This window comes from Ochlerotatus camptorhynchus, unplaced genomic scaffold (assembly GCF_037179485.1).
Source record: "Ochlerotatus camptorhynchus isolate MF236.1 unplaced genomic scaffold, CSIRO-AGI_Acam_v1.1 ptg000099l, whole genome shotgun sequence".
NCBI lineage: Eukaryota > Metazoa > Arthropoda > Insecta > Diptera > Culicidae > Ochlerotatus > Ochlerotatus camptorhynchus.
Genome location: NW_027040589.1, coordinates 2,039,146 through 2,060,455, shown reverse-complemented (window position 1 = coordinate 2,060,455; position 21,310 = coordinate 2,039,146). Strand labels below are relative to the sequence as shown.

Here is a 21,310-nt window from a genome sequence, read left to right as displayed (position 1 = left end):
TCAATAATTTTATCACCAATCAATCATAAATATTTCTACGCATCTGTTAAATTTAAGGCTTTATCATTTATCAAAATGTCACTATTGGTAATTGAACGAATGTGCAATTGTTGCTATGATAGTTAAAATTATCACCGGTTGCCTGCGAAAAGCGATTTCCCTAACACAGATTTCAAAGTTGAATTCCATCCGGTCTCACCAAACGGTGTTTATTCAATCACCGCGTGGTGAGTGGTAGTGTTCTCCAGTACACAACGAAAGGCTCACGGCAAGCAGCATCCATAGAAGGAGGAAGAAGTAGCACCGCTATTGAGCGCGATCAGTACACTCAAAAAATTCCACACAGTTTTATAGACGAATTTCCATGTGAAATTCCACATGATTTTCATGTGACCTGACCACACATAAACAGAATCCACTCAGAAGAACACATGAAATTTATGAGTCAAATCAATAGTATGTGTGGTTACACATGGCTTTTATGTGTACACATATTAAGTATGTGTCCGACATATATATCATTTGTTGATCACATTGCAAAAATTTATTTGTGGGACACATAAAAACAATCTTTGAAATTTTATCAGTGTACACAGAAAAACAAAACTACCCACCGCTTGGGTTTTTTAAACTCAAATTTGAGTTATTTGACCTCTGCCCGTTTCATTTCCTCTCGCTATTGTTGTCAAAAATAGAACGAAAGATTCGACTCAACCGTCTAGTTCCGTACGAGAAGCCAAAATTGAGTAATATGCGATATACCCAAATTTGAGTTAATTGAACTTAATTTTGGGTAGAAAAAATTGAAAATAACTTAGCGATGGGTAATTTTTTTTGCCGTCCTTGAATGCAAACTACTTTGAGCCGGTTTACCCAAATTTGGCTTATCGTACGGAACATGGGAGATGAGTGAAAAGAACTTAATTTTGGGTTGTTTTGAATTTCTGTGTAGTACTTCGTGAGTTGCTGTAGGCCATCTATATCAAGCGCGTCATACGCACCACCACATACACAGAAATTCAAAACAACCCAAAATTAAGTTCTTTTCACTCATCTCCCATGTTCCGTACGATAAGCCAAATTTGGGTAAACCGGCTCAAAGTAGTTTGCATTTAAGCACGGCAAAAAAAATTACCCATCGCTAAGTTATTTTCAATTTTTTCTACCCAAAATTAAGTTCAATTAACTCAAATTTGGGTATATCGCATATTACTCAATTTTGGCTTCTTGTACGGAACTAGACGGTTGAGTCGAATCTTTCGTTCTATTTTTGACAACAATAGCGAGAGGAAATGAAACGGACAGAGGTCAAATAACTCAAATTTGAGTTTAAAAAACCCAAGCGGTGGGTAGTTTTGTTTTTCTGTGTACGCTCCCACCGAATCAATTTTTATCTTCATCCGATAGGCCGAAGTGAATTCTTTGCACGCTATTTCAAAACTACCCAAATTTGGGTAGAATCCACCCAGATCAGTCAAAACTGAACCTACCCAAAAATGGGTAAACTGTGTTGGGAGTGACAAGTTGACAAATGAACAACGTCGATCGGATTCATGTTGATGTTCTTAATTTGTCAACTTGTCACTTCAAACACAGTTTACCCATTTCACTACTTGACCAGCCTATTGGTCCTAAACAAACGATTAACGTACCCCATTCTAGTCGAAATTCTAGACCTACACTATGTTTGTTTTGATTCGCTATGAAAGTTTGACAGATAAAATGAGGGGTTCGTGGATTTTCCTATGTTTCGAGGGATGCATCGATTAGCTTGGGACCGAAGAGAGTACCAGAGCTGAACCAAAAAGTTGAGCACGTTTCTTCGGGACCTTCTGGTCTTAGGCCGCGGCCAGGGTAGACGCAACAAATTCAAAGGAATTGTTTCAGGCGGTTGGTTCGGACTCACGCCGACAGTTCGCTCACCTGAGGACGGGACAGAAGGACCAATGTTTCAGGCGGCTGGTTCGGACTCACGCCGACAGTTCGCTCACCTGAAGACGGAACGGAATCTTCTTCACACGCTTGGTCTTGAACTCTTGGGCACAGTTTCTTATAAAACTGTGTAGAGGAATCAAACACACAGTCAAATTAACGGGGTTACAAATTTTTTATTGATCTTTAATTAACAATGGTTGTTAGGGGAATCAAAATTTTCTCCGATCTCGCTTCATGGCTTACTGATCTCCAACAGGAATCTTATTATTTATTATTATTTCTTGCGTGAGTCGCATCGCGTCGCGTCGCGTGTCGCGTCTACTCTGGCCGCGGCCTTAGAGCAACCGTAACGGTACGCTGCTAAAATGAGTTTAGCAGCGTACCGTTACGGTTGCTCTAAAGGCCTGTATAGAGATCGAAGCGAAGCGAAAATCTCATACAAAATACTACATTTTTCACCTGCGTGAAAAACGCAATTGGCAATTATTTCGCTTCGCTTTGAACCGTAAGCCTAGTTATACAGATCGAAGCGAAACGAAAATCGAAGCACGCGAAAAATTATAAAACTTCGCTAGCGAAAAAAATTTTGTGGAACATTTTCCAGTTTCCTTTTTTCGCAGTTTACAGTTCATGTGAAACGAAATCGATCAGTTTACACCTCCGGTAAAGTGAAAAAGCAGTCGGCTTCTCGGTGAGAAGCGCGCTACCAAATTTAGCAGCGCGATAGCAGCGCGGGAGAAAGGTTGCTATTCGTAGTAATGTCAAAATGCTCACTACCGGTACGGACAAAGGCGAGTAAATTGATAACCGCGATAGCAGCGACCGGTGTGGAGAAGAGTGACTAAACTAAAATGAGAGCGCTGTGCGCTGTTAAAATAGTCCCGCAAATGACAACGACCGTTACGGTTGCTCTTAGGCCAGAGGATTAATTTTTAATCATTACAATATAATTAAACTGAGTTTAATGTCAAATTGATTAAATTTCAAGCAAAATGGGAATAGTTCAATTTATCAGTGTATGATAAGCTGGCTCGATTTATTTGCCGATGGACGTCGACTTTCTCTTTGAATCCCCACGGCCTAGCCCTTGGCCATGTAAAAACATTCCCAGGTATTTTCAGCTCACAGATCGATAAAAGAATCTTTTATCTAGCATCCAATACGACAAACACAACAAGAAACGGTTATGTGCTCAAGTTATTAACAACAGAGAAAGTCGACGAAGAGAATCGATCAATGTTACTTAGGACCTAATGCAATGTTCAGCTTCATCAACTTTGGTTTACCACGGCAACATAAACGAATTTCTCGCTAAGAGCAACCGTAACGGTCGTTGTCATTTGCGCGACTATTTTAACAGTGCACAGCGCTCTCATTTTAGTCTCGATTTTAGTTTAGTCACTCTTCTCCACACCGGTCGCTGCTATCGCGGTTTATCAATTTACTCGCCGTAGTCCGTACCGGTAGTGAGCATTTTGACATTTCTACGAATAGCAACCTTTCTCCCGCGCTGCTATCGCGCTGCTATCGCGCTGCTAAATTTGGTAACGCGCTTGTCACCGAGAAGCCGACTGCTATTTTAGTTACTCGTATGGCAACCCCCGATACGGTAGCTGCGCTATGATGAGGGCTGCTAAAATGAGTTTAGCAGCGTACCGTTACGGTTGCTCTAAAGGCCTGTATAGAGATCGAAGCGAAGCGAAAATCTCATACAAAATACTACATTTTTCACCTGCGTGAAAAACGCAATTGGCAATTATTTCGCTTCGCTTTGAACCGTAAGCCTAGTTATACAGATCGAAGCGAAACGAAAATCGAAGCACGCGAAAAATTATAAAACTTCGCTAGCGAAAAAAATTTTGTGGAACATTTTCCAGTTTCCTTTTTTCGCAGTTTACAGTTCATGTGAAACGAAATCGATCAGTTTACACCTCCGGTAAAGTGAAAATCTGACAGATACGCTCTTTCTCGAAACGTCAACTTTTCGCTTAGCTGCTGCTCTTTTCGCTAGCGGTGCATGCGTGAAAAAAAATAAACATAAGAGAAAAAGATACAATCCACAAAATTAGATTTCGCTGGATCGTATCTGTTTACAGTTCAAAGCGAAGTGACGTTGTTTTTAGAGCAAATTGTAAACAAACTCGGTGGCTGTCCCATACAAAAATCCAACATGGCTGAATCATGAATTTGACACATTAGAACACCTATATGTAGTCACCTTGAACTCGGTTATAGAGCTTTTTGACGTTTAATCGGCGCACACTACTGTACCATTCAAAGCGAACGAGTGCGAGCAAGAGGGAAACAGATTAGTGGGAAAACAAACCGTCCATTCATCCATCTGTGCTAGATAGAGAAAGATGATTAAACGCCAAAAAAGTCTATACACTTTTCCTGTCTGATTTGAAGCGATGCCGGTGGTGTAAGTAGTAAGGGAAGTAAAGCCGTTGGTCCCCGGTTCATGAGTTGATGGGCCGACAGGTAGGGTCCAGGTGTGGGAGCTGCCTCCCTGGCGTCGGTAGCATTGGTGCTCAGCACGGAAAACAAGATCGAAGCAAAACAAATCAAGGAGAAAAAAAAAACGTTTCTTGTCATCTTTGTCGTATTGGAGGCTAGATTAATGCTTTTTCCATCGATCTGTGTGTCGAAAATATCCGGAAATATTTTAATACGGTCGTGGCGATCCAAAGAGAAAGTAGATGCAGGGAATCGATAAATGTAGAAAGGACCTATTGAAAAGTGACGCTAGATTTTCTCGATTTTTGACATTTCAGGGGAAACATGTCAGAAGGGTCTAACTCGAAACGTAAACAATGACTTCTAGAGTAACATTTGAAATGGGCCTATGTCCAAAACGTAAACAAACCAGAAAATGAATTTTAAATTTTGACCGCCATTATTCAATTCATATTTAAGAAAATTGAAGTATTTTAGGCATTTATATTGTTCGCAATAACAACAGTTACTGTATCTCAGTATACAACATCCAAAATATGCGAAAAGCTTTCAAAATTATATGAAAATCGATAACAATATAATTTCATAAATTAATAAGCCTTTTTTGTGATCTTTCAATGGATAGGCCCTTTTTGTTAAGCCGTTGTGCTTGTCATCAGAAATGGTAGGCCCTTTGCTAAGCCTTTTCGCAACGTCAAATAAATTCAAAACAAATCATCGGCCCTGCCTCAAGCAGTAGGGCCTAGCTTTGGTTTGAAATTTTTCAATCATCGGCCCTTCTACGTCACTAGGCTTATCAATGAAATGAAATAAATGAATGGTTGGCCGTTTTAGCGTGCGGGCCTATTAATGAATCGAAAAATTTCGTTGATCGGCCGTTTCGAAAATCGAGTTATTTTTAATGATTTTTCTCGATTATGCGGAACTTTCCTACACGATTAGTAGCTATCAAGCAGTGCTAAGGAATGGTATCAAAACCCGATTTGTTTACGTTTTGGACATAGGCCCATTTCAAATGTTACTCGAGTCTTGGATCGTCGGTTTCTTACGAATGACAACACACCCACACAGAAAAACAAAACTACCCACCGCTTGGGTTTTTTAAACTCAAATTTGAGTTATTTGACCTCTGTCCGTTTCATTTCCTCTCGCTATTGTTGTCAAAAATAGAACGAAAGATTCGACTCAACCGTCTAGTTCCGTACAAGAAGCCAAAATTGAGTAATATGCGATATACCCAAATTTGAGTAAATTGAACTTAATTTTGGGTAGAAAAAATTGAAAATAACTTAGCGATGGGTAATTTTTTTTGCCGTGCTTAAATGCAAACTACTTTGAGCCGGTTTACCCAAATTTGGCTTATCGTACGGAACATGGGAGATGAGTGAAAAGAACTTAATTTTGGGTTGTTTTGAATTTCTGTGCACTCAAACTAACTAAATCATCTGACAGGGAAAATTTAATGTTCGTTCTATGAGCTGGTGTAGTCAGATTCCGTGGGTGTGTGGCAGCTGGGTGGCATCCCTATCTTGTTTGCCTTGCCTTGAAAAGAGCTAACATCGCTGCGGGCCCGCGAATTGTGGGCCCCACTGACAGCTCATAATTTGTAAACAAATAGAAGATTCAAGCCAGAATTTCAAAAAAGGCGTGACTGATATTATGGATATTCTTAATATTTTTGCTTACATTTTGTGAAAAATAAACTTAGGACTCATAAAATATTATTTTCTGATTTTCTACCACGAAGTCAACCATTTATGTGGCATAAAAGGGAAAATATTTTCATTTGATAAAAATGAGACAATTCAGTCACGCCATTTTTGCAGTTCACACTGGAATTGTGACGTTTCAGATGTTGGTTTCAATAACATGGCGGCATGTCACCCAGCTGGTGTGTGGTCACTCAAGAGAAATCGACGTTCAAAGTCATTGTTTACGATTTGAGTTATACCCTTCTGACATGTTTCCCCTGATTTTTGACAACCTTTCAAGCTTCACATTGCATTAGGTCCTAAGTATCATTGACAGATTCTTTTCGCCGACTTTCTCTCTGTATCCCCACGGCCATGTAAAGACATTCGCAGGTATTTTCAGCACACAGATTGATAAAAGAAGCTTTTATCTAGCATCTTATATGACAAACACGACAAGAAACGGCTATGTGCTCAAGTTATTTATGAAAGAGAATGTCGACGAAGAGAATCGATCAATGTTACCTAGGTCTTAATGCAATATTCAGCTTGCTTTCTTTCCCCGATCTGTCATCATCAACTCGCCGTCAGTAATCGCCATCGAAATCGCTCGCCTCCTTTCCATCGACAGCACGGCGGCCATTTTAAACCGAAATTCGTGTGCGTGTGTGAAGGACGGAAATCGTGACACAGCCGTACGGTCCGCGGATATTTGCAATTTTTTCGGTCAAAATATGCCCTTGGATGGCTAAAAGTATCTGAATTCGAGTGTTGAAAACGTCCGCAAGCAGTGCAACATGGATACGGTTCGCGTGTTCAATCAGGAGGTGAGAAAAAAGTGTTTGCAAAATTTACCAATGATTCAATGTCTAGTTGCTGCGGCGACTGATGGTGGTGACCTCAAAAAAAAAAGAAGCATCGGAGCAAAAATGGGTGCTCCGCAAAACTCTTGATTACTATTCGCTGCTTACTGCTGGTGGTTTTGCTGTTATATAAAATGCAATAATGCAAAATTTGTGCGAGAAGTTCAGTAGCGAAAACAGTGTAATAATTGGGTTTGTTTGTTGTGCTTGCAGCTCTCGGGGCTGTATGAAGCCAAGCCGCCGATCTCCAAGGCCAAGATGGCCTCGATTACCCGGAGTGCGATGAAGGCCATCAAGTTCTACAAGCACGTTGTGCAGAGTGTGGAAAAGTTCATCTCCAAGTGCAAGTCGGAGTACAAGATACCGGGTCTGTATGTGATCGATTCGATCGTGCGCCAATCGCGGCACCAGTTCGGCCCGGACAAGGATGTGTTTGCACCGCGGTTCGCTCGGAACATGGAGCAAACGTTCGCGCACCTGTTTCGCTGCCCACCAGAGGATAAGGTGAGTGTGGCATGAGCTTTCGTTTTCTTTTTCGTTTCAGAGTGTTCGAACGGGAATATACCGTTAGGGGGGCGATGATGGGAGGGGAGCGTGGGAGTTTTCGGGAAAGTGTTGCCAGAAATGCTTGGTACGGAACGTGGACGGTCGATTCCTATCAGCAAGCTGTAATTGAGAGAACTCTCGACTAACCACTAAGTCTTAAGGTCCGAACGCAATGACAACTGAAGCGGGACGGCAACGACAGCGGAAAACTGTCAAACTGACCGTCTCCTTTCCACTTCACACTTCATTATAAAAATTTCCTTTCTTTGAATCTCTTAAAAATAGATATATTTTTATGGAAGAACTGCTTGTAGAAGCAAAATCCAGCTCGTTATTTAATATATTAATTAATAAAAATATCTAATCTGTGATAAACCAGTCATATAAAATCTTAAAATGATTAAAGAACGAGCTTTGCTATAAAGAAGGGAAAATTTTGATTGTTCTGTGAATTTGCCCTTCTTTGTATCATGGCTAGTTATTCAACGTATTGATAAATAAAAATCTTATTGTTTATCAAAGTGATGTCTAATCGTAATGAAAATAAATATCGAGCCGTGATGTAAAGAAGGGGAAATTTTTTATTTGTTGTGTAAGTTTTCCCTTATGTAACGGTTCTTTAGCGTATTCATTAATAAATATCTAATTGGTTTATGTGTAACTTAGTAATATCTAATCGTAACGAGAATCAAGAACGAGCCGTGATGTAAAGAAGGGAATATTTCTAGACCAACAATTGAAATAGGCGGAACCACCAAACGTAAACAGTGGCTTTAAACACAAAATTCTATTTTTATTATGATTAGATGTCACAATGATGAAACAATTACTATTAATCAATACGAGAAAGAACGAGCTGGATTTTCATTTCTTAAAATCACATGCAGTTCGTTCCATAAACAACTACTTAGTTGCAGTATGCATGCGCTCAAAACTCTTGACGGTGCATAACACTCGTCGAAGTCGAACACCGCGACCCAACATTGAGCAATTACGTGACGCCGGAGTTGCTCAGGATTACGAGCAGAAGCTGGAAGCTGCACTACCCACGGAAAAGCAGCTTGGCGTAGCTACTCTTGAAAAAGGACTGGAGAGACATCCGTTCCGCCATAGGTAGTACTGCTGCAGCGGCACTAGGTATTGCGATCCCGGACCGAAGAAATGCAAACTGTTCTTAGAGGAGAAGAATGCAGCAGAATGAGGAGGAAATCGGTCGGCTGAAAAACAACAAAGCAACTGGTGTAGATCAACTACCAAGTGAACTATTAAAATGCGGTGGTGAAGCACTGGCTAGAGCGCTGCACTGTTTAATTGCCAAGATCTGTGAAGAGGAGAGTTTACTGGAGGAGTGGATGGAAGGTGTCGTATGCCCAGTCTCCAAAAAGGGCGACAAGTTGGATTGCTTCAACTACCGCGCGATCACACTGCTGAGCGCCGCCTACAAGGTACTCTCCCAAATTCTATGCCACCGCCTGTCACCATTTGCAAGAGAGTTTGTGGGGCAATACCAGGTGGAATTCATGGGTGTCATCAATGTCAAATCCGCATACGAAACAATCGATCCAGATCAGCTATGGCAGATTATACACGAGTACGGATTTCCAGATAAACTGACGCGATTGGTCAAGGCGACGATAGATCGAGTGATGTGCGTTGTTCGAGTATCGGGGACACTCTCGAGTCACTTTGAATCTCGAAGGGGGCTACGGCATGGTGTCTGCTATTCAACATCGCGTTAGAAGCCGTGATACGAACAGCTGGGATAGACACGAGTGGCACAATCTTCAGGAAGTCCATCCAGCTTCTTGGCTTCGCCGATGACATCGACATCATGGCACGGAACTTTGAGATGATGGCGGAAACGAACATCAGACTGAAGGCTGAAGCTAGGCGGATTGGACTTGCCATGAATAAAATTCGCAGCCGCACGAAGTTGACTATCTACAAGACGCTGATTAGACCGGTGGTCCACATTTCAAAAAATGGGCGACTTGCTTACCTTACCAATCAGGCTAAGGCCTTGTTGTCCTCTGCTGCCCGAAGATGTCGTTTCCATTCTACTCGATCTATGGTCACACTTCGACAGCCTCGTAGTCAGCCAAGGGTCCGCAGGTTGCCTTCCACTTGGTCGATCCACCTTGCCCGCTGTGCGCCTCTTCTTCTTGTTCATGTTTAGTCGCTTTCGAGAAACATTTTCACTGGGTCGTCGTGCGGCATTGTTACGCTAGTTGGGCGACTACGGATGCATTTGATCGTCGGTTTGGCGTAGCTCGCCCACGCATACTAACACCACTATCAGGTAGCGGAAAATTCCCTCGAGGTCTAAAAATGTGCTCAAGGAATTTTTTTTAATGGGATTAAAGACAAGTGTTTCATATGTAAGATGTAGGAAAACTGGGTGAATTTCTGCTTCTAGCTTTGAGTTCGGAAACAGTTAGAAAAGAACTTCTAAGGGTGAGAAAATTGCCATGTCAAGGACCTCTTGTCGTATCATGGAGTAAATCGATGTAAAAAACGGATCGTGAACACGCTGAAAACATTAATCTATTAAGCAAGCCTTTTTTGCAGATTGATATTGAGATGTTTGCAGTTTCCTTCACACATAGCTATTAATCATATTAACATCCCGGTTACTGCTTGAACTGGTTATCTGGCGCTTACCACGTTTAAAGTTTGTGAATTCAGAAAGAAGCGGTGCATTCCCGTTTTTGGCAACAGGCAATTTCTGTCTGTTTTGCAATCTACAAAATATATCGAATTCAATTTTAGATTGTACTGGACGACTCTTTATGGGTTAGAGGTCTATGGGGTATTTCATAAAAAAAATGTCCAGAAAGCACTAGGTACATATCTGAGGAAAGTAATAGTTGATGAGGTTGTGTTGCCAAAACCGGGTAGGCACTGTACCAGAGCAAATTGTGTCGTGTTAGACACATCAATTCTTCCGATGCGACCGTGTATCTCAGATATTAAATTTTTTTTGGACAATGAGCTGCAAGTCGACATGACACTGGTGAAAAGTATCCAGCCACATAATGTCAAGAACGTTGTGCATTTGGGTATGAAAAGTGACGTAGTGGCAGAAAAAAGTCGCTTCAGCTCATCACCTGAAGCATTTCATGAAATACGAAAGGAAGAAGATCTTGATTCCAATTTACGTCGAGAGCAGTGCGGTCGACGTGCGCTTACATGATCTTCCAGACGACATGGATAATGTGGCTATCATTGATCATATGCGTCAGTATGGTGAAGTGATAGCCATTAGAAGCGAAGTCTGGAAGAGCTATTTTCCAGGCTTTAATAATGGAGTGCGCGTTGTCAAAATTAAGCTTACTCTCCCCATCCCGTCGTACATAACCGTCGACGACGAAATTACGATGGTATCCTACCATAATCAGGTAAAAACATGCCGACTCCACCGAAAGTGATAGCAGCTTGATCCAGTGAGTGGTGATATTTGTTCCTATACGCAGCGCCCATATATTATTCAAGACGTTTCGCACATTGAAGAACCGAAAGAACGGTGTGCATTGATCGAGGAGAACAAGAGGAGGATTGATGCCGCCTATTTAGAGCAGCTAATGTATAAGAAAAAGAGAAAAAGTGCTTCCTAATTAAAATTGTCTATTTTTTCATAGCATTCGGCTCCGTTGAGTCTTATTGACATTTGAGCCTAATAAATAAACTAAGAAAAAAAACGAGTTGACAACCTGGTTAGGTAGCGGCGCCGGTGGTGTAGTGGTAAGCGTGATTGCCTCTCACCCCAGCAGGCCTGGGTTCAATCCCAGTCGGCGCCGCCGGGATGTTCTGAGGCATAACATCTCTGATCACGCCTTCCTTCGGAAGGGAAGTAAAGCCGTTGGTCCCCGGTTCATGAGTTGATGGGTCGATAGGTAGGGTCCAGGTGTGGGAGCTGCCTCCCTGGCGTCGGTAGCATTGGTGCTCAGCACGGAAAACAAGATCGACGGAAAACAAATCAAGGAAAAAAAAAAAAAAAAAAAAAAAAAAAAAAAACCTGGTTAGGTTCTCTTTATTAGGGAAGCTTTCAGCCTGGGTTGGTTCGCCTATGTGGATCGATCTAGTTCAATTTGTTTGAAATGCTACCAAGTTGGATAACATATTATTAAAATAGACGCCATTTTAAAAATAAATAAAAAATAATTAAATGATCCAACATGGCTAAATTTGAGCTAAAATGTGAATGATTGCTCATAACAAACAATTATGCAAAGTTTCTTGAAAATCGGAGAAGGTCGAGGCAAAAATTCATATTTTGTTTTGCTAGTTGGCCGGAAACTGCTCTTATCAACAATTCAAGCTGAAAAATGCATAAGATCCTAAGTAACATTGATCGCTTCTCTTTCGTTTATAACTTGGATACAGAATCGTTTCTTGTTGTTTTTGTCGTATTAGAAGCTAGATGATAGCTTCTTTCATCGATCTGAGTGCTAGTTAGTTGGGAATGTCCAAACATGGTCGTGACTCGTGAGGATGCAAAGAGAAAGTCGACGAAGAGAATCTGTCAATGTTACTTAGGGCCTAATAGAGTAGAGAACTACTTCGGCCTAATCGCCCATTTTGGGAATATCGGGCAGAAAACATCGAATAAGTCCATGATTTCAAAGTTTTTTTTGACTAGTTAATTATGCGTTTGGTACGATAGTTTGGTTCAAACGCTACCGAACGAAGTCAGCATCAATTACATACTTCTGTCGTTTAGCGGTGGTTTCGAATAAAAAAATAAATAAAATTCGCGCTCGTCTATCCCACAGAGTAAAATCATCCGGGTGTTGAACTTGTGGCAGAAGAACATGGTGTTCGCACCGGAGGTCATCCAGCCGCTGTTCGATCTGGCCAATCCGGAGCACCCGCTGCATCTGCAGTACAACGCAGCGCAGGCTGCAGGTGGTGCTAGTGGTGCTGACGGATCCGGTGGTTCCAATGGCATGAATACCTCAGCTCTGTCGCACGATTCACCGGGACCGATGTCCCACGACGATCACGGTAGCTCGGCGCAAACTTCGGAGGCGGTAAGTATTACTACGATCATACCTCTTTCCGCTTGTTCCCCGCACGTGCTAACATTGTGCTTCTTTCTCCGCAGAAGGGACTGGACCCCAACACCATCCGGCAGTTGCAGCAATTCCAGCAACTGCTGATGCGACAAACTGGCGGTAGCGATGCACACGGCTCCGGCAAGGATCAGGTCAAGTTCAACAAAAAGCTGCTTGACTTTGACTACGGCAGCGAAGAAGACGACGATAAGAATTCGCCGTCGGTTCCCTCGACGTCGCTGCCGGATGGGAACAACATTGCCCAGATTCTGTCCGATCCGAATGTGCTCAAGCAGCTGCAGAATCTCCAGAAGCTCAAACAGCACGAGATGGAGGAGAAGCAAACCAAGCTGACCGAGATGCGGCTGCAGGAGGAAAAGTTCGAAAAGCATCTGGCCAGCGTTCTCAAGGTGGCTAGCAATATTCATTCTGTCGAACAGCAGCTTATGAACGTAAGCTCTCTGCGTGTGGCTTTGTGTGTTCTAATGTGTGCTTTTTTTTTTCTTCTTCCACTTTTTACGTGGGTATTTTTTGTTATGTTTGTTTTGTTCCATATCTTCATAGAAGCTTCCATTTGCCAACGAGTGTGACCTGAGTCGTCAACCACCGATCGACTTGAGCGGAGGTGAGATTGCTTGTTCGCAAAATGTTCGAATCCATTGTTTCTAATCGCAATTTTATTTGGTTTAACTTACAGGTCCCCCTACGGCTAAGGAAGGCGATGGCGATGACTTCGGCATGGTTACGGAGGTAATTATGGTGGTTGATAGCTGTTTTTGTTCTTTACTTATGCTTGAACAGTGGGGACTGATTACTTTCTACGAACTGTGTTTGTGTATGGTTTGGAAGCGAGGGATGGGATGCAGCTTTTCGGCACTGTTTATTTGTGATCTTACATTCGGTTCTAAAAGATGCCGGACTGCCCGAACGGACCGAACTATCGATTCAATTAGTAGCAATATTGGCAATTTACAGGTCTTCGGTAGTTGATTGGCAATGCATGAAATCTCAAAAATTCGTCAGATTAAAGATTGACAACATCTTCAAAGATTTCGCTAGAAAAAAAGGGACGGCCATTTATTTTGTCTGCAGACAAATTGAACCATTCACGAAAACAAAATTGCGTGATAGCTATTAATCTATTACAGAACTTGCCTACCAAATATTTTTGTCTGGTTTTTGCTTCGTTTGCTTGCGTTTATTTATAAGGCCCCTTCGCCTTTTAGGCATTGTTTGGGCCGATGACCATTATTTTCAATTAGATCCCTTCCCGCTTTTTATTTTTCAAATAAAACGTATTATCCCCTATTTGATAAGATGCATTATTTTCAACTATACGATCTGTTTGCTGACCAGTCTTCTGGGTGCACTGATCACTTTCTTTTTTTCGTTCTCCTTGAGCTTCGACCAGCGTTGCCAGGTCATTTTCAGAAAAATCTGGACCAGGTAAAATATAAAATCTGGAAAAATCTGGAATGCTCCAAAAAATTCTCTTTTTATCATAATGCTATTGGAATCAAATTGATGTGCCAATCTCCGTTGAAAATAGGTCAGTTCGATCGTCTGGAAATTATTTAAAGTACTAGAATAGTAATAAATTACATGTTTAAATAAATTATATGAAGTAAATAACTTGTAAGCATTGCTAAAATCATCCAAAAGTTAAAAATTATTGACACGGTGTGCCCAAAAAGTTCAAATATCCATTACGCAGCATTTCAAAAATTGAGTTAAATGTGGGTAAAAGCAGCAGAAAATATGGTTAGAATTGTTTTTCAAACTGTAACTTTTTTAAAAAAAGAGTGAAAAGCAAAGAATCAAGGAAATTGGATGGGATGGATTTTTAAACTAATAGTCGATGTAGTCCTTAATTTTTAATGCAGTACCAGAATTTAAAGATTTTATTAGTTCTAATATTACTCTGAGGTTGATCAGATTAACAATTTAATTCTTGACATCATACAACACACAACACTCAGCAGACCAGAAGGTAATTTTATTTTGAACCAAAATTCACCGGGCTGAAGTGGGAATCAAAGCCTAACATCGTGAGACTCACACACAGTTTACCTAAACTACGGGTAACTCCACTATTCGCATGACCATTACGAATAATTTTATTATATTACTAAAATGAAAGTATGATAGTTTCATTTTTGAAGTCTCAGGATCTTGCAATCCCAGATCATGAATGTTTTTGTTAGTCTGAATTAACTTGGAACTCTTCACAGGATATCTTCGCCTTTTTTTTAGTTCAATTCGAATGATCCTAGAATTCCATCATTTTTCTTTTCTATATTCGCCTAAAATAATCTTGAAAATATCTAAACTCTTCCAGTAACATTCTAAGAGTTCTTAGCATTACCTCTTGTAATCTCTTATAAATCACTCTCCAATTCCACAACTCCCTCAAATTGGAAATAGTTCCCAAGAATAAGCTCAATTTTGTGTCCATTTTTCTCTATTAAATTCTTAAAATATTTTTAACAATTGGGTTGTTTAACTTCGAAAAAATATACCGATTTTTATACATCATCAGATAGAGCTTTGTTTTCTGAGCACAACGACATTTTTATCGATCCCGTATACATTCATCTCGAATTTCAAATCGAGATTAAATTTTTTGATCGTTGACACTAAATCTATTCGTTGACAGCTCGCTCCCATCTAAGGCTCCTATCTAAGGTTAATATCCTTAAAGTAAACATATATGAGTTTCATAAACTCCAGATCGCGTCTAGCCAAAATATCCCGAACTGGAACATTAGGTTGTCTACCTCGAGCCCGAAGGGAATCATAAAAATGTGATCTGACTCCACGATACTCCGCACAAGACCAAAGGATGTGATCAGCGTCCTGGTAACCTTGTCCACATTCACAGAGATTGCTGTCCTTCAGCCCAACACGGAACAAGTGAGCGTTTAACGAATAGTGATTGGACATGAGGCGAGACATCATACGAATGAAGTCTCGACCCACATCCAACCTCTTGAACCAAGAACTCTTCGACACCTTAGGGATAATTGAATGTAGCCATCGTCCCAAGCTCCCTTCACTCCATTGATGTTGCCAGCTAACGAGCGACTGCTGACGATAAATAGAGAAAAATTCACTATAGGCGATCTGTCGATCATAAATGTCGCCTTCCATAGCGCCCACCTTCGCACGTGAATCCGCCTTCTCATTGCCCAAAATTGAGCAATGCGAAGGGACCCACTCGAAGGTGATGATGAAAGAGCGCACGGATAAAGTACTAAGCAGTTCTCGTATTTTCAAGAGAAAATACGAGAAGTGCTTTACCGGCCTAATGGAACGGATAGCCTCGACAGAACTGAGACTATCCGTAAAAATAAAGTAGTGGTCTGGAAGAAGTGAAGCAATAGTTTCCAAAGTGTAGTGAATTGCTGCCAGTTCAGCCACATACACAGAACAAGGAGCTTCAAGTTTTCGAGAGGCGCTATGAAATTCATTAAATACACCAAAACCAGCGGACTCCTCTATTAGAGATCCATCTGTGAAAAACGTTCTTGCAGAATCAACATGGCCAAACTTTGCAGCGTATAATGACGGAGCAATCATAGGACGATGATGCTCTGGAATTCCGCGGATTTCCTGCGTCATAGATAAATCAAAATTCACTGAATTGCCGAAATCGGAGAAGACTACACGATTGGGAATATTTCTTGAAGGGCTGACATCCTGTGTTAAATATAGGTAGTACAAAGTCATAAAACATGTTTGAGGATTTAGCTCCAGAAGCTTCTCAAAATTTTCGATTTCACCAGTGGGTTCATTACTTCGCAACGGGTGAGGAGCCTCAGAGATAACTCTGAAAAACGGGCGGATAGTGGCAACATGCCCGCCAGCACTTCGAGACTCATAGTATGAGTCGAGTGCATGCATCCTAACGCGATACGAAGACAACGATACTGGATCCGTTCCAGCTTGATGATGTGCGTTTCAGCTGCCGACTGGAAGCAAAAACTACCGTACTCTAAAACCGATAAAATCGTTGTCCGGTACAACGTCAGAAGATCTTGTGGATGGGCTCCCCACCACGTTCCGGTAATTGATCGAAGGAAATTGATCCTTAGTTGGCATTTTCGTCTCAGATACTCAATGTGGGATCTCCAGGTGCATTTGGAATCGAACCAGACCCCGAGATATTTAAAATTAAAATTAAAATTTGATTGTACAAGTTCAACATGCGCCTCTTAGCGACGTCTGGGAGGTTTTTCAGCAAGTTGAACTTGATTCTATCAGATCCCGGGGCAGAATTGCCACACGAAAGGAGAGCGAGTGAAAGTTCCACCATTGAAAAAGGCTGACTGATTTCGTCTACCGAATTCGCGGTTTCGCGAGGAATCAACTGCGACGGCACGGAATCCGGACACACTTTTCGCGCGAATTTAAGAATCCATTGATCCGAGCATTTCTCGCTTTCGTTGTTAGTAGACCGGTTACGCATTCTTCGCGCCGTACTCCAAAGCGTATTCATAGACGTTTCGCGCGACAATCCGTCTACAAACTGCCACCAGTAACCCCGTTTTTTGGCCTTGATGAGGCTCTTGAGTTCGCGTTCAAGAGATGTGTATGCGTCGAAATGCTCGCGTGTTCCGCGTTTCCGAAGAAGTTTAAACGCGTCGGACTTTTTACGGTAAACCTCCGTGCATTGTTGATCCCACCAGAGCGATGGTGTTTTCTTACGGATTGACGATCGTGGCACCGGTCGTGTTTGAGCTTGAAGTGCGCTGTCAACGATGAGATTAGAGAGGAAATTATATTCCTCCAACGGCGGAAGCTCTTCCACTGACGATACTGTATCGTCTATCGCGGATTGGAACTTAGTCCAATCGATGTTACGGGTTAGATCATACGCGACGTTAACGGATTCTGACGAGTTGAACCCACTGGCAATCGAAATTTTGATCGGCAGATGATCACTACCGTGTGGATCCTGGATTACATGCCAAGTGCAATCCAACGATAGTGAATTGGAGCAAAAGGTGAGGTCTAATCTGCTACCATTCGAGGATGGACCAGCCAAACGTGTTACTTCTCCATTGTTAAGTATTGTCATGTTGAAGTTGTCGCAGAGATCATAAATCAAAGTAGAACGGTTATCATCGTACAGCTCCCCCCAGCCTGTACCGTGGGAGTTAAAATCTCCCATGATCAACCATGGAGCGGGAAGTACCGCACATATGTCGAAAAGTTGTTTGCGATTAACAGAGACTCTAGGAGCAATATATACAGAAGCAATACAAAGGTTCTTACCTTTAATGGTAGCCTGACATGCGACAACTTCAATACCGGGGAATTCTGGAAGATTCACTCTATAGAAGGAATGGCACTTTTTGATCCCCAAAAGTACCCCTCCTCCACGTGAATCCTCACGATCCAATCGAATAATGTTAAAATCAAAAAAAGGGAGATCAATTTCTGAAGAGAGCCATGTTTCACAGAGGGCAAATGCATCGCAATTATTGTTATGGACTAAATACTTGAACGAATCTAATTTCGGAATAAGACTTCGACAATTCCACTGTAGAACAGTGATCAAATCCCCGACCTCGTTTGGAAAATTATCCATCGAAGGAGATGATAGCTGCAAGAAGTGGCCATTTTGAAGTCAATTGCTTCAAGAAGGATTTCACAGTCGGAAGCAATGTGAGGACAATGCTTTTCAGAGGATCAGAAATGTTGAGGTATTTGAGAATACCGTCCACAATGTCATCAAATGAGAACAGCCCAGATGAAGAAGGGGTTTCTGTTCTTAAAATTGGGGCATCAGGGGTTTTGGATGTCCCCGGAAGAGGTGGAAAATCCTGGGTATAATCAGTTCTGCGGAATCCAGGAGGAGTAGAAGTCTTCTTTTTCCACCACTCCTTGATTTGGGCAAGCTGATTTGGGGTTCTTGATCTGCAATTTTCCGCGAACGGATGCGTTTTCGTTTCCGGGCAGAACCTTCCGGAAAACTGAAAGAAACTCCCTCCTCAGCCAAGTCAGAGCCAGACTCGTCATCTGACAAAAGAGCGAAGGGATTTGTTTCGTTGGTCGATGGCTTGGCTGTCTTAAGCATTTCTGCAAAAGACCGCCTGGAACGTTCCTTAAGGGAGCGTTTCATTTTGTCCCCGAGCTGTTTGTACGCCGGGCACGACGAGAGAGCATGAGGAGTTCCATTGCAGTACACGCATTTTGGTGCAGTAGCTGCGCAGGCGCCATCCTCATGCTTCTCCCCGCATGTGGAGCAGCGTGTCTTGTTGCCGCAGTGGGAGGCCGTATGTCCCAACCGCTTACAATTCTGGCAGTTCATGACCCGAGGTACAAACAACCGCACAGGAAGACGAAGTTTTCCCAGCTCGATGTATTGAGGAAGGGCAGATCCAGAAAAGGTCACCCGAAACGAGTCTGTGGGGGTAAAACTCTTTTTACCCTCGCTGAGCGATACCGACTTCATTCTATGAACGGCCAGTATCTTTACCGGAGGAAGCAAGGGGTTCTTGAATCGGCCAACCCCTTGCTTCTCCAGTATCTCGGGGTTCAGGCTCGCCTCAGTGACCACGCCTTCGATCTCCACATCAGAGGCTGGAATGTACACCCTATATTCCAGTGTGAAAAACTGGGAAACAGCAATTTCATTGGCCTGTTTCAGGTTAGCGACGGTCACACGAAGTTTGTTGTGCCTAACCTTCGTTATTTCGGTCACGGCAGAGAATCGCTTTGTCAGATCATCAGATATCTGAACAACATTCAAGGGTTTGTTTTTGGGCTGAAAATAGACAACCCATGGGCCAGTCGAGTCATTCGGGTAGGCCCGCAATCTGGAGCTTTTCTCAGCCTGCCCATTGTCAGACTGAGACGACGAACCATGGATGACATCGTCATTTTTCTGAGATGAATGGTCATCCATGTCGTCTTCTGACAAAACATCCATTTTGTTCAACTAGTGGGAGCGCAAAACGCTCTCCCACTGAACGCACAGACACAATACACAGAAACACTACAAACACAGAAATAGAAAATGAAAATTTAACTAATGGGGGAGGAAAAGAAACAAAAAAAAAACAAAAAGTTATCTGATAATTCTATACTACTACCACCGAGCGTTATATGTGTAGGCGTTTACGCAGATGGCTGGAAGCAAGGTTGCAAAGACTCATTTCAGCTTAAATAATGTTTTTCGGAATAATAAAACCAAAAGATGGTATTATGGCATGTTTTACTTGTAACTTACAAGAAGAGGTTACAAAGTATGCGTTGGAAACATAAAACCTGTAAATTTTGCTTTCTATGAGTCACAATCAGCGATTTGCTGATCGCTGAGTGAGTGAGTGAGTTTGTGAAAAATCGCTGATTGTGACTCTCATGGAGTGAAATAAACAGGTTTAATATGTCAAACACATTCTTTGCAACCTCTTCTTGTATCCTACCAATTCAAAATTTGATCATGGCATCTAATTATTTCATAATTTAGAAAAACATTGTTTTAGCTGAAATGAGTCTTTGCAACCTTGGCTGGAAGAGACGCGCTGCGTGGATGACCTTCGTTGTGGTGCACTTGATCGAGGCTCGGTACTCAGCGCACACAGGCGCACGATGATTGATGAACGATGTAGATGTAGAAACGGGTGCTCACACTCGATGATGATGATACGTGAGCGGGTATGCGTGAGCGCGTATGCGTGACCACGCAACGATGATGCCCAAATTGGTTTGCGAATTACCAATAGCACGGATTAATCGATCCGAAAATGACACTTTCTACTACAAAAAAAAAAACTCACTTTTCGATCAATTTACCGGGAACTATGCCAGGAGTCACTTAGTGAGAAAAAAAACTTATAATTTATATCAAGCGAATACCGAGAAAACTTCTAAAACAACGGAGCGCGTGAACGTGAGATGGATTGGTATATAATAAAAGTTTTTGTAATTTAATCCGGAAAACCCGGGATTTTCAAATTCACTGGCCACTCAAGTTTAGTAATCGGCTTATGTTGTTGAGTGTGTAAAAAGTTAGAGCTATTGTAGAAAAAAATGCCTAAAAAGTATTCATTTTTACTCATTTGTGGTCATAAACGAGATCTTTCATATACTACTAATTTTACTAAAATCCGTTCACTACGAAAAAAGTTAAAAATCGCGCGTTTTAAAATTACTCAAACTTCATTTTTAAGAACCCAGATAAAAAATAAGGGCTTTGCAAAAGTATCTCAGCTTATGAAATTTAATAAATAAGTTTAAAGATACTTTTCAAGAAACTCCAGGGATAATTTCAAGGGAATTCAGAGAACAATTCCAAGAGAAGAATTGTTAGGAAAACTTGAACTGAAATCTGAGGATTCATTTCAAGTTAGTTTTGTTGAACTCCAGATGAAACGTAAGAAGAATTCCAAGGTATAATGCTGATTAGCATTCAAAGGATATTTCAACATAATTCTCGCTTCTTTTTTCAAATAGACCAATGTAACATATCCACCATTTTCAGAAAATCGAAGTTGAAGTTCGTCAGATTATTAATTTAACTGTTTAGAAACAAAATAATTTTGCAATGCTATTTTTAATGTAGTCAGTGAAAAATATCGTTTAAAATTCAGTAGAAACGGTAAAATCATAGTTTTACTTTGAATTTTATGCTACAGTATAGAAAAACCCACATAGGACGTTTTGACTAGTCAAGTTGTACATCGGACATGTTACATTGGACGTTTTGTTCTACATGATACTAGATTCCCTTTCACAGACTTCAGAGTAGAGAGTG

At 41.5% G+C, this 21,310-nt stretch overlaps 2 protein-coding genes across 4 annotated transcripts in view; one reads left to right on the top strand and one right to left on the bottom strand.

The window, feature by feature from the left end:
• LOC135698958 (serine proteinase stubble) overlaps positions 1-21,310 on the bottom strand; it is a 667,696-nt gene that overhangs the window by 452,341 nt on the left and 194,045 nt on the right. The window lies entirely within an intron of this gene.
• The window catches only part of Isha (Insulator su(Hw) mRNA adaptor), a 29,918-nt gene continuing 15,327 nt past the window's right edge, over positions 6,720-21,310 (top strand). For 2 of the 3 annotated variants that reach the window (XM_065219110.1, XM_065219109.1), the window contains exons 1-6: positions 6,720-6,910; positions 7,160-7,450; positions 12,265-12,522; positions 12,597-12,998; positions 13,111-13,171; positions 13,244-13,296. In XM_065219110.1, the coding sequence (XP_065075182.1) occupies positions 6,881-6,910; positions 7,160-7,450; positions 12,265-12,522; positions 12,597-12,998; positions 13,111-13,171; positions 13,244-13,296 (1,095 nt within the window). In that variant the 5' untranslated portion in view covers positions 6,720-6,880. The remainder of the gene's footprint in view (positions 6,911-7,159; positions 7,451-12,264; positions 12,523-12,596; positions 12,999-13,110; positions 13,172-13,243; positions 13,297-21,310) is intronic. The other variant, XM_065219111.1, reaches the window with a different exon arrangement.